We start from the raw sequence: 13,766 nt of genomic DNA on the forward strand, positions 1-13,766 counted from the left end.
TGTTGTGTTACTCTTCAAAAATTTCCAAATACACCCCAGATTTGGTTGAGCTGGTGGACGAATATCAAAGTACGTGTTTTTAATTTTCTGCGTGGCTGCATCTAATATTATTTCGCTCACTTGCATGTAACTGTAACCGGAGGTTCAGAACATCAGGGCCTTTGTTATCCGGTATCACACTGCCAATACATAACATATATGACTGTACAAGTAAACTAATAAGAACATAATAAAAACTTGTTTATTACAAACATTTTCATCATAAAAGTAGTTAGTGTACGTATATGAAATATGTAACCTTTAAACTTCACATGGAAACATTGCTAAAAATGTCAATACGTAAATAAAAACTGAGAAATAAACTTTATACAGTAAATATCTAAAATCCGAACATTTACTTAAACATTATGCATTAATAATAATTAATAATAATCTCAGCCCCTCTCCCGCCCCCCGTTTTTTTCTTTTGTTAACATGAACCACTTGCAGGTTTGAATAGACACATGGTGGTGAACCACGTGTCATTGAAAATCACTGATCAAAAACATGCATTATATACTTTTCATATTGTATTGTGCCATTCTATTTTGACTCTAAGAATGTGGTAGATGTAGTTCTAATTTTTCCAATGTAATTAAAAAAAAAAGGGTGCAATATTTTTTTTCTCTTTTAGAAATTTGGGCAGAAAAAGAGTTGGACAATTATTTTGACAATTATGAAGAGAAATTGATCAGAGAAAAAGCTGTAAAAGAAATGGAAGCTTCAGTGAGAATTAGTACTGATAAAATTATGCGGGAGGAATTGAATCGTTTAACAGAAGTAGGCTGCTTTTATTATGCTAGTTTTTAAATGCTATATTTAATACTTACTTTTCAGTTGTTCACAAAAAAAAAAAAAAAAAATACAGTTTTTTTTTATTTTTCATTTTCTTTTCTCACATATTTAAGAAAGTTTTCCAATTTCTAAAAGAAAATCTTTCATCCTTACAGAAAGGTAATCAGTATAAAACAATGTGATTAAAAATCTAGTTTGCAAAAATATTGCATACACGTCAATTTTTTCATATTCAGTTGCTCTCAGATATCTTTTTTTTTTTTTCTCATTCAATAACTGTCAGATGGTTATACAGGGGTGCACATCCCCGCCCCCTTCCTAAATGCCTCCAAAAAAGGGGGGAAATTCCCATTAAAACACGTTTTCCTAAGAATTTCAATGGTGTAGTCTGCGCCCTGCGCCATGATTACCCTAGGATTACCCCTGGGTCATAATATGACTGAGTGCCCCAGATATAAATCTTCAAGCAATGCTTCGACTTCTTTTGAACACGCTTGGAGATGTGGAGTATCTCCACATCTCCAGAAAAATTATGGTTCAATTACTCGGAATGGCTGTTTTTTTTTTTTTTTTTTTTTATTTTTACTTTCAAGCTCCTTTTTAATATGTGCGTGATGTATTTTTTCTTACCATTTGAAATTTAAAAAAAAATAGTCTTTGACTCAATGCACAAAATTTTATCTCTCAATTTATCCAAACGGAGAAGAGAAAGTTAAGACATTGAAACTTTGTTTAACCTTGCTTTTCTAACTTAATTATCATTTTACTTAAGTACTGACGACCAAACATATGCGCTTCAGTTTCTTATGAAATTGCAGTAGTATTAGAGATGTGACGAGTTGAACAATTAAGTAAATGTATCGTCCTCTACAAAACATGAAAATTATTAAAGATCTACCAGACGGCACAAAAGTAACTTGAGCTACATGTAAAACCCTAGCGGCTAATCCGCTGAACAGATTGAAACAAAATTTTAGACACAGTAGTTTCAGGATATGCGCTCGAGATTGTGATGATTTCCAACACCACATTGCTCAAGGTTACGGTTACAGCGAAATAATTTCAAAATTTTCGAATGTCAATGGTTTAAATGGGTTTTTCCATTGCTTAAATAGATCAGCGTATTGGAAAACATTTGGAACGGTTGGCGTGTGACGAAAAAAAAAATTGCCAGCATAAATCATTCGCAAAGATCATTAGAAAAGACTATTAACAACAAAAGAAAAGAGTTGCTTTGAGAAAACTTTGCATAAAGTAATGGATTAGTGATTAGACAGTAGTAGAAGAAGCACCAACCGCAGAACATCACGTTCAAAGCACTACTAGTGGAAAAACTTCTCATAAGCAGTGTGGAAAACGTGTTTCCTCAGTTCGGTGTCCGAATTTGCAAACAAGCAGTTTTCGTCACGTCACACGCCAATCGTTCCGACGTCATTTGTGCTTTTTCAATACGCTCATGAATTTGCGCAACGAAAAAGTGTGTGTGTCGAGCACTGCAGTGCTGCAAAATCATCACAATCTCGAGTGCATACCTTCAAATTAACATATCCAATGTTTTGGTTCGATTGGTTCAGCTACAATAGTGGTTCCTAGTTTTTTGGAGCCCATCCCCCTCCCTCCCCCCCCTTTTTTTTGTTTCGTTAAAAAAAACCATAAATTGGTGCAAGTAAACATCGATATTATTGAAAATTAAAATGCCTAGTGTTAATTTGAAGTAAAATGTACATTATAAAACTATTTAATCTAATTACTCTTAAACTAAAAAAAATAAATGCATAAAAGTACCTTTATTACGTTTTTTTTTTCCTCATTCTTTCTTTTACAAAACGAACTAATAGGTAATAGTAAAGAAATTCTTAACTAAGATCATCGATGTTCTTTTCCAAAACAGAAGTAAATTTTTTAGGAAATTATTATTATTATTTTTTTTTTTTTACATTTTAATCTGGAAGTGTAAGTAAAGTGTAAGAAACACTTCCAGTGTAAAAAACACTAACACTTACAATTTTTAAAAAATGGAAGGTTTGAAAATTTATACTCGTAAACTTGGCAATGAATGCTGAAATACTTCCTTATGGTTCAACCGAAGTCTGAGGAGAGATCTCCTAAACTATAATTTTTTTTCTTTTTTACTTGTAATTTCTTGCAGAACTCTGATCAATCGGTTCTATATACATTTTCAATTTCGATATTCGCTGGATTTTTATCATTATTATTTTATCTTTTAAGTACCCTCGGAAATTTTATCGTCCGCTTGAGGTGTCAAGCCGCCCAAAGGTTGGGAACCACTGAGCTTCGCTTGTAGAGTGAGTTAGTTTTGGACCACTGTGTATATCTATAGATTTTTTTTTTGATGGTCGAAAATGCAAATTTGTCTGATTCCATTTACTTATTTATAGCGTTGGTCATTTATCGTAAAATTTATTGTTTGCATTTTCCCCTAGGCGTTTGAGAGGGATTTAGGAAAGAAAGGCAAAAAAGGAGGAAAGAAAGCGGGCAAGAAAGGCGGGAAAAAGGACAAAGGAAAAGGAAAAGGGAAGAAAGAAAAAGATTTAACTCCTAATAGGTGAGACAAAAGAACAATAAAACCGCCCACATTCCGAAGGAACCCTCCTAAACTTTTAAAGATTGACTTGTTTTATAATGCCTTTTAACTAACGAGAGTTTTTTTTTTTTTTTTTTTTCAACTCTCAGAATTGCTGATTTTAAGGAATTAGGCCGGAATAAAAAGTAATATTATTTCATGTCATCGTTTTAAAAGTGATCATTTTTTAAATACTATGTTATTAATATGCAATGCACATATGGGGAGAAGACGAGGGGCGTTCACCACCTCGGCAGACTGTGCCATTGACATTTTCAAGAGGTTGCTTTTTTTAAGGGGGGGGACGCTTTATATCATTTTATGGGTGCACCATCACTTTTATGGTGTGGGGGGGGGGACTCTTGTATATATGAAATGGAATAATCATGTTATAGAGTTCAATGTTTTAATAAATAAAATATGTAATGCATTTTGCGCACACTCTAAAAATAAAATCAGTAACCTATTTTGATTACGTATCTATATTTGTGATAAACTGGAAAAGGGCAAGAACAGAAGAATAAACCCGAATGGTTCCAGCAGGGGGACTTTGGTGTCATATTTAAATTCATCAATTTCTCTGTTGGTCCTTTTCGGTACACTTTGTTCGTCAAAGAAATTGACTTGACGCGAACGAATTTCGGAACACAAAGTGTAGGTAAGTTCTGTCAAATTATGTCCGAAAATAAAAGCTATCAAGTTTGATACAAGATATGTTTTTAAGTTCTGCATTAAAAAGATATGTTTTTAAGTTCTGCATTAAAAATACAATATGTTGATAATTTTGTCTTGAAAATATTGAGAGAAAAACTGAAGTTTAATATTGTTTAACAAACAATCCCACTTTTGAGAAAGTACTCCCCTTCACTCCCCCGACGATTTTGTGATTATGAATGAAACTACTATATTATTTCATAAATTTTCAAACATTTATAACTGTGCATACGTTATGCTGTTAACCATGCTATTTGTCATTAGAAATTCAGAAAAAAAAAATCCACGAATGATTCTAAAATTGCTTGTTTCATTGCTCTTAGATATGAAAGAATTGAAACTGATATGGCATGCAATACTATAGTAAAGAATTATTTTTTAGAAAAAATCACGGAAAAGGATTCCGAAATTCTCAGAAACGTTTTTGAAAATTGTTTGGAGAATTCCGAAATACTCGGAAACGTTTTCGAAACTTTCATGAACCACAGCTGCACAGAATACTCAGAAACATTTCTGGAAATTTCGGAAAGAGGATTCCGAAATACTCAGAAACGTTTCTGAAAATTACAGAAAGAGGATTCCAAAATACTCAGAAACATTTCTGGAAATTATAGAAAGAGGATTCCGAAATACTCAGAAACATTTCTGGAAATTATAGAAAGAGGATTCCGAAATACTCAGACACTTTCTGGACATTACAGAAAGAAGATTCCGAAATACTCAGACACGTTTCCGGACATTACAGAAAGAGAATTCCGAAATACTCAGAAACGTTTTTGAAAATTTCATGAACCGCAGCTGCACGATATACTCAGAAACGTTTCCGATTTTTTTTTACAGTGCAGGGGCCACTAGAGATTGAGTATACCAAAAATCAACTTCAGGGGTCTCCATGGGGCTGAGATACATAGGGGTGAAAAACCCAGAAAACCCCAACTTGTTCTGTCGTGTAAACTGTTCCTTAGTCGCGTTTTTTCTTTCGTCTTTCTTGGCGATGGATTTGCTTTTGCTGGCTGCTGACGTTTGGTTTTCTTTGGTCTCCTGCGTCCCGTGGTTTATTGTTGCCAAAAAAATAAATAAATAAATAAAAGATATTAGTAGTTATAGATTTTAAATAATTCCACTTTTTAATTGCTGACAAAAACAATAAAAAATAAAAAAAAATTATTAGTTTTGTTAATAAGTTTATAAAAATGATTTTAAAGCTTCACTTAAACATGCATATATGTGTGAATTTTGTTCATCATAAGTTTTTCAAACGATGTAAGTTTTCGAAGATTTCTTTGATTCAAGTCACGTCATTTGCTTAAAAGTGTAATCCACATTGCTTAAGTTCAGTCTTGAAATTAGTTCGTTAACTTTTATTAACAACACGAACTTTACAATCACTATCAGCTTACAGTATTTTTGGCCATACTTCAAAAGCGGATTTTGGCTATTGTTAGTTTTTTCGTTGTTTATAATATATTTTCTTCATTAAAATATACAATTTTGCCATGAATATGGCCAAGTCAGACGCAGAAAGAACAAGAACGCGATGTGAGAGAAAACGTGTGGATGTAGCGTCAGTTCAGAATGCAAAAAGCAAAGAAAATGTAAAAGTCTCACCTTTATCGTGTGTCTTTACGACACACTTTTTTTATTTTTATTTTTTTACAAAATTAAAATATTAGACATGCCGACTTTTTGTGTTATTTATTTTTTAATATATACTCGTTTATTGTGAGGATAGAAGTAAATACCGCTTTAAAAAGGATTGTTAAGTCCCAAGGATGTTTTTTTTTAATAGTTCTTTTTTTATCTATGTCATTTTTTTGAGACGATAGAAATAATTTTATTAAAAGGCATAAGACGTGAAAAATAGAAATTTGCTAGTATTTTGCTTCCAAAAATAGAAAAAATAAATTGAAAAACTAAAATTCGCCACTCGAAAAATACGACGAAAATATAAACGCGGCACCAATTGCATCATAGGTTACTTTCATCTGCAGCCTTATGGCTTTGTTCTTCCAACAAGTATACGCGTTAATTTTTCTACCTTTCACTTACTATCGTCTGAAAAAAGGCACAAAAAATACGAGCCGGAGTTAATGAACCATGCACAGTGAAACCCCGATTCTACGTTTCTCATGGTACTAGTTTAAAAATACCGTAAAATACAAAAATACGAAAAATATGAGAAATACATAGAAAATAAAAATTAAATAGAAAAAACTTAAAGTAGTAAAGATGGTTCTTCTAAAAGGTATAATATCTATATTTTACCGGGGGAAAAAACATCATTATACGCATCGTTTTAGATATTTTAACACATTAAGTTGCGAATCCGTACGTTTAGGTAGAGAACAGTCTCTAATAGTAAATTGTTTTTCAGTAATTGGGTTCAAAGTAAATGCAGCATCTTCCAGGAAGGAAAGACTTTTGCACGTTTTTTTTTTCCTGGTCTTAATGAGAAAGAAATGTCTTTCACTGTTTGTAAGCTCTTCTTTGCAATATTGAAAGAATAAAAGGGTTGCGCTGTTGTGCTTTCGGTTCTTCTTGTTCATCTTCATTGGCGAACAAAAAGTGCACAAGGACGGCTACGGATTGAGCAGCAGCATTTCTGTTTTCATAGATAAACTTTCAACAATTTGGGTTCTCTTTTACAAAGCACGAATGAAACGTATTGCTTGTTTTAGAGCATTTTTGCCCCCCCCTCTTTTTTTTTAACTTCCCAGGGAAAACGTAAAATGCGGGAAACTCATAAATAACAAACTTATAATATAGTTCATTTAACATTATTAAAGGGTTGCTAATCTTAGGGAAACAATACAAGGAGCATCTGTGGTGATTTTGAGCAGCATTTTGAAATTTTGCGAAACAGCTCGGTAATTTGCAAAAAAAAAAAATCAATAATAAAAAAAAAACTAAAACCACTTATCTTAAACTGTTTTTAAGCTTTGATAATCCTTTTAAGCACTAACATAAAAATAAATATTGTTACAAATTCTGTAAATAGTAATTATTGTAGCAACGTAACCTGTAAATAGTTTCTCGTAATGAATATACAACCCCTTTTCATTCGGCTAAAGTATACGACCCCCTATTTTCTTTTCTTTTCATTGATAAAATTTAATAACGGTCTACGCATTTCGAGAAGAGGTAAGAATGTTGTGGAAAATTCTTCGATGTTTATAAAAGCGTCCTGCGTGATAAAGAGGGGAGTTTCGATTGAGAATTTGTACTGAGAGTGTGTATTAGCTCTGTTTATAGCGAGGAATTTCGCTGTGTTGTTTTCGTATTTGGAAGTAAATACGTGTCTAACCGTTGAGTTTACGGTGTTGAGTGATATTTGCTTAATTGCTGATGATTATTTTAGCAGTTATTAACGATTTCTCCTGTACATAGTGTAAATAAAGCTCCTGTGTTTTTATCAAGAACTGTGTCTTCATTTCAAGAAAGTGGAAGTCGCACCGAATCCGTTACAATATAAAGAAAAAAACAGCTTTAAACACTATATCACGCTTGAAAACTCTAAGCCGGGAGATGCGGAGCAAGAAAACGTTTTTGCGGAGCTACGGAGTTCCGCTTTTTTTTTTTGCGGAGCAGTTGGCAACCTTGTTATTAGTATAGGAAAAAATTGAGACCTGATGAACAAGTAATGCGGGAAAAATGTGGATTAGGAGACGTAAAATCGAGATTTCACTGTATATATTGTAAAACGTATCTCATGTAATATGTTTCTTTTAAAATATTTCTTAGGAGCTTTGAATCGCTCGTCGAAGAACTAATCAAGGAGAGGATCATCATTAATTATCCGAAATTCAATCTATCAGATTTTGTCGGAGATTACAATTACGTGGGATCAATGAAGCAGTACGAGTGTGATCCGGAGAAAGAGCCCGTCCCTTGCTTGGGAGACATCAGGCGAGTGGTGAATGAATACTGCATCCTACCCATGGGTAAGGCGTTTAATAAAAAGAATAAAATGTCATACTACTAGTGTAAGTTTTACCAATACGAACGCAAAAAAAAGCATTTTACAATAAATAACAACCGATGATCGAGTATCCCGCGTGTTTCAACTATGAAACTCGCGCTACGGCATGATAATTTGATAACGTGTTTTGGTAATGTTTAACATGCAGGGAAAGGTTTTTATTGTGACAAGCCTGAATTCGATCCGGTAACTTAACTGTTTTACTGATAAGAGTGTGTCATTTCAGGGGAATGAAGAAACGAAAACAATTAACGCAATCTACTGGAGTTTAGAGTTAATCCACTGGAGTTGAGGTTAAAATTTAAACCATCAAAATATCACCAAACAGGCAGTTGCTTCGTTCAAATGTTGAAGAAGAGAAGCGAATTTCACCCGTCATACTGTTTGACCGCGGATTGTATGTAATTTGGCAATCTGCCAAGTAAAGACTATTCCATCTGAATGAATCTAGCAGGGGAGAAGGGAAAATAACGATGGGATTTTGAGCACGCGTTTTATAATGTCAATAGTGCCTAATTCATTTATTGCATTCTCAAAAATAAAATAAGGGAAAACAAAAATAGCTACCATGGAAACAACAAAAAGAAAATAAAATATTTTCATTTCGTTCAGTAACGTAAAAAAAAAAAAAAATGGTAAGCTCAAAACTTTGTTGTGAAGAAATAAATCAATTAATTTTTGCCGTGAGAATATAGATCGAATATACTATTGATTAAATAAATGTTGCTGATAGCAAATTTTCAATTTTACAAAACTAAGGCTCAATAATAGAGAGGCAAAAATGCACATCTGTAATAAAACAACTAACACCCCTAAAACTAATAGATACGTCCATTTCCGCCTATAAAACGGATATTAGCCTTTCCATGCAATGGATGGTCAGACAGTACCTTGACGGGCGCCTTTCTAGTTTTATAATAATCCTTATATAAACATGTACGCCTTTATTTTATTGATTTTTTTTTAACTACAAGTCTAGCATTACTCAACATGCAGTAAAATCCCGATTGTGCGCGGAACATGGTGGGTTAGCCGCGGATAAGTGATTTCGCAGATAATCCGAAATTAGGTGGGTAAAAACCAGGCTAGCGTATGCAATAGCTTAAAAAGATCAATTACACTGGGATACATTTACACATAGCTACAACGATAAGAGTAAAAATAAAAAATGCATGTATAAGTTAAAACTGGATTGCTCAATATTGCAAACGGATTACCCACAAACGCGAACAAATCGTACAAACAAATTAACTGCAACAGCTCAAGTTACATCAAAAACGCATAGCTGAGCGGAGGAGAGAGGATTTTTTTTCAAGACTGGTCTCGTCACTCGTTTGCGCCTATACGTAGTGTTGATCTAAAAATAGGAAAATAGAGTAAATCTAAAGCAGTAAGTAGTGTAGACTTAAAATCAGGTTTCAATGACAAGTTTCGATGACCATTAGAAGGTTTAATGTCATTGGAAGAGAGGGGGGAGGGAGAAATAAGAATGTGTGTAAAAATAGAATTAGCACCTGCTAAGTTGAAAAGTGCATTTATCTACATTTGGCAGTTAATCATTGCCGGATTTTTTTTTTTTTTTTTTTTTTTATCATAATGAATGGCGAGTCATTCATTCCCATTATTTAAGGATTTGCTTTGCGAATTATCCATAACCCGGATTATCCAGACCTTTGATTCTACGGATTACCTTTGGTTCTAATTTGTCCAGATAAACGAGATTGCACTGTACTTATTTTCACTAATTTTTTTTTTGAATTTTTTCTGCAACATTTTCCCTATTATCTGATCTCAATTTATTAGGTTATTCTTCTTTATTTTTCTCCTTGTAGAGAAAACCTTTGGCTTAGTGTTTTTCTTTCCTATTTTTGAATTCCTGGGCCGATTTTTAAATTTTTTCTTTTGGATTTTTTTTTAATTCTTCGAAATATATATTGTTATTTCATTTATTCTTTCTCTCTTTTTTTTTTCGATGAACGGAATGAATATTCTTTGCTAATGCAGCTGAAGGTTCAACTAACATAAGGTGATTTAACGAGGTGAAACTAAATTACAATTTCTAGCAAAAAAAGGAAGGGGGGAGGTTATGGTGTACCTGCAGAAAAATAATTTTTAACACGGCATTTTAGATTTTTTTTATTGATTTAGCACGGCATTACTTTAAGTTTAGCAGGCCGAAGGTCGATTATCTGCTCTAGAAGCTTACATATTTTGCATTGAATAAGCACTGTAAAACAATTCAGAAACATTCCTGGAAAATAATAAGCAGCTGATGTGCCCAATTTCTGCCCGTAACATATCTTGCAAAAACCTGGAACGTTTTCCTCCAAATGTCAGTAACATTTCTGAAATTATTCTTGAAACTCTCTGAAGAATTTGAAAATCTTTCCGGTTAAAGCCAGTCACGTTTCGGGAACCTTTAAGAAAAAATATGGAAGTTTAATGTAATTGATTAGAACATTTCTGATTCACCAAGAAAGGACCAAAAGCACTAATACAATTATGGCCCAAGCTAAGACAGAACTGCGAGTAAGAACCAAGCATCTCAATCACCTGCAATTCTTACCTTGCAAAGCTGCAGCTATCCAGTGATTTACTCGCTCTCGCTGGGAGCTTAGTCGAACTGGACGGGTCATATAATCGAATTGAAGTCGATACTATAAATAAAAACGCTCAGTCAATCTTTCAATAGGAAGCTGAAAATATTTTTCACAACAGTGAAAAGTCTGCATTCATGCAACTTGTAGCAATTTGAGAAACTTTTTTGCAAAGAGACTTGATTTTACAGGGAAATAGATGAAAACCTGTGAAATCCCGAAACGTCCGCCTGAAATAATCAGTAACGTTTCGGATTTTTTTTACAATGAGGGGTTACTTGTAACAAAACACCAAAACACATGAATGCAATTTAATTTCCATTGATTGTGCGTTATAACCATGTATTCACCGTTAGTACACCAGCCTCAGTTTTTATTGCCTGTGTTTCATTAATACATTTCTGTAAATCAGATAATGAAGGCTGTAGTCCAAAGACGTGATTTTTCAGGCGTTCTTACTGATAGTTGAGAGGGTACTTGAGATTGACGTATGGTAACATGTTTTATGAAAACCTATTTTCAATGTGTTAATGGATTTTTTGAGTTGAATCTTTTAGAGCTAATTTACCTAGCTTATATTGGCACAAAAATCTTTAAATTGATACTTTTGGACTGCCACCTACTTCCAAGGTACTGATTCAACATTAAATGGCTTTCTTTTCTTATTTTAAAGTTAAACTTGATGAACAAGTCTGGGGCTCATTGCAAATTTTGAAAAAAAATTGAATAGAAAGTTTGAAAATCAACATAGATGATGTTTGATTTTCATGTAAAAATATACATTCCAGGTTCCCCAGCCATACATTCCAAGGGTGCTTTCACCAAATCCGTCCTATTCGTCGGTCCTCACGGGTGTGGGAAAAAATCGCTGATCTATGCCATCTGCAACGAAATCGGTGCCACACTGATGGACCTCTCTGCCGAAAATGTGAATGGCAAGTATCCGGGAAAAGAAGGCCTCGACATGTTGATGCACCTGGTGTACAAGGTCGGGCGTCTAGCTCAGCCTACAGTCATATATATAAAGGATGCAGAAAATTACTTCTGGAGAAAGCAACCAGCAACGAGTATTCTTGTAAGTTGATCGACTCAGTTAGATGTGTTTTTCCGTGAAATCTCGTTTCAAGAATACTAATACAACGGAATATCCGTTTTAATGGAATAAACTGTCAGTCACAATTTAATTTCTATATTACATTGCTTAAATTCCATTACAACGAAATTCTTGTTACAGCGAAAGAGTTTGTGTTCCCTTGAAGTTTATTGTAAAGAGATTTCTCTGTACTGCTGTCAGCAGATAAATGATAGTAACTGTAAATGTTTGCAAAAAATTTTTTCAGTTTTTTTCATTGTTGTCATCTATTGCACGTTAGCTTTATAGTAGGTCGCTTATTTGGCAAGCAAGTTTGCTTGCTTATTTGGTTTCCGCTGAAAAAAATTCTAACATTTCCTAATTGTTAGTGTTGAATTTAAAACGCATTTCTTCGAATATCTTGAAAACTCATTTCTGCAGATACTGCCGTTTATCTGCCCATTGCAGTATATCCAAAATTCCATAAAGCAACTGATTCAATTTCGTGGATAGTTCAATAAAGCTGGATTTGGTTGTTTTTGACAATTTGATTCATTAAAGCGGTTGATTCAATTAACCACTGATTCAACTACCCGCCGTCCACTGTACTTTTAAATTTTCAGGCGGAAGCAGTTCGTCTGAAAAAAGAACTGCCGAAGCTGATGAAGGCGATCACAAACGATGACAGAATCTTAATTTGTGGAACATCTGTAACCCCATTTGATGTTGACTTGAAAGGAATGAGCTCCTGTTATAGTAAAATAATTTGCATTTACAGTCCAGACCATAATTGTCGAAGAGGTAAGGCTTTTTCTATTTCGAAACATGGTTCACAGCTCTGCTCAATTTGTTTTATGTAATGGTGTCATGCAGTGGACGCATCCACGGAGGGAGCTAAGGGGCTTAAGCTCCTCCCAGAAGCATGAAGACGAACCCTCTTGACCAAAAAAAACCTAAAATTGCGGGGTTTTATTTATTTATTTATTTTTTTTGGCCTTGAATTTTAGAAATTTACCGGGAGCGAGCACTCAACCCCAACCCCCATCCTAATTTCATCAAAGATAACTTCAATTTTTTTCAATGTCTTCAAAATCGAAAAATTTTCGAAATATAGGGCCACTTAGCCCCTTCTTCTCCTGTAACTGACCCAAAAATTGTCTAAGATGATTTTTGGGGACTTATTACCTGATCAGAACTGTCAAGTCCTTAACGTCACGAAAAAGGGTTGAAAACCGCGCGTTTCTAAAGACTTCGATTTGGAATATTTTTTAAAGATAATCTGAACTCTCTCTTTATTTATATCAATAACGACAGCCTACAAATGCGGTTTTCCTAACTCATTTCTAAAACATTTCCAAGGAGGGTTCTGAACCTCTCCATTCACCTAGCATTGCTAAAGTAGCCTAAAATTGTATGTTCAAACCTCAACTTCAGAAATTTTCAGGGGAGATCCCAATCCTTTTAGGGAATCGAAGTTAATGAAAAATTGACTACAATTTTGAAAACAATTTAGAAATTTCTTTAGGGGAAGGCCTACCCCCCTCCTTTCCTCCGTCTTCCATTAACATCCCTAAAATTTCTTTTTCAAGGCTTGAGAATCATTTTCGGGAGAGTTCTCCCGAAACTCTCATCTCCGTCTATTCTCTGACGTCAATAAGAACTCCTACAAATTGCGTTTTTTGCGACTTGTAATGTATTGTAGACTTGTAACTTTTTTTTCGGGCAAGGGCCGTTTGAAACTTTATTGGTTCTTTCACTTCTCTGATCGCAATTTCTTGCGAAATTTCTAGCCCCTCCCAGGAAACAATCCTGAGTGCGCCCCTGGTGCCATGCATACTTCTCACGGTTAATTTTTCTGTGCATTTACTGTATTTCCTTTTTTTTAATATAAGTAATCGAGAATTGCAACACGTGTTAGTTACGGTTTCCGACTTTTTCTGTGCTCCAATATGAGATCCTCTTCCTTTCATACAGCTTTTGGGTATT

At 34.1% G+C, this 13,766-nt stretch overlaps 1 protein-coding gene across 1 annotated transcript in view; it reads left to right on the plus strand.

The window, feature by feature from the left end:
• LOC129220803 (dynein regulatory complex protein 11-like) overlaps positions 1-13,766 on the plus strand; it is a 77,966-nt gene that overhangs the window by 63,573 nt on the left and 627 nt on the right. Inside the window, exons 10-13 of the mRNA XM_054855234.1 lie at positions 3,279-3,400; positions 7,874-8,073; positions 11,497-11,783; positions 12,404-12,581. Of these exons, the coding sequence (XP_054711209.1) occupies positions 3,279-3,400; positions 7,874-8,073; positions 11,497-11,783; positions 12,404-12,581 (787 nt within the window). The remainder of the gene's footprint in view (positions 1-3,278; positions 3,401-7,873; positions 8,074-11,496; positions 11,784-12,403; positions 12,582-13,766) is intronic.

The sequence above is a fragment of the Uloborus diversus genome, chromosome 4, assembly GCF_026930045.1.
Source record: "Uloborus diversus isolate 005 chromosome 4, Udiv.v.3.1, whole genome shotgun sequence".
NCBI lineage: Eukaryota > Metazoa > Arthropoda > Arachnida > Araneae > Uloboridae > Uloborus > Uloborus diversus.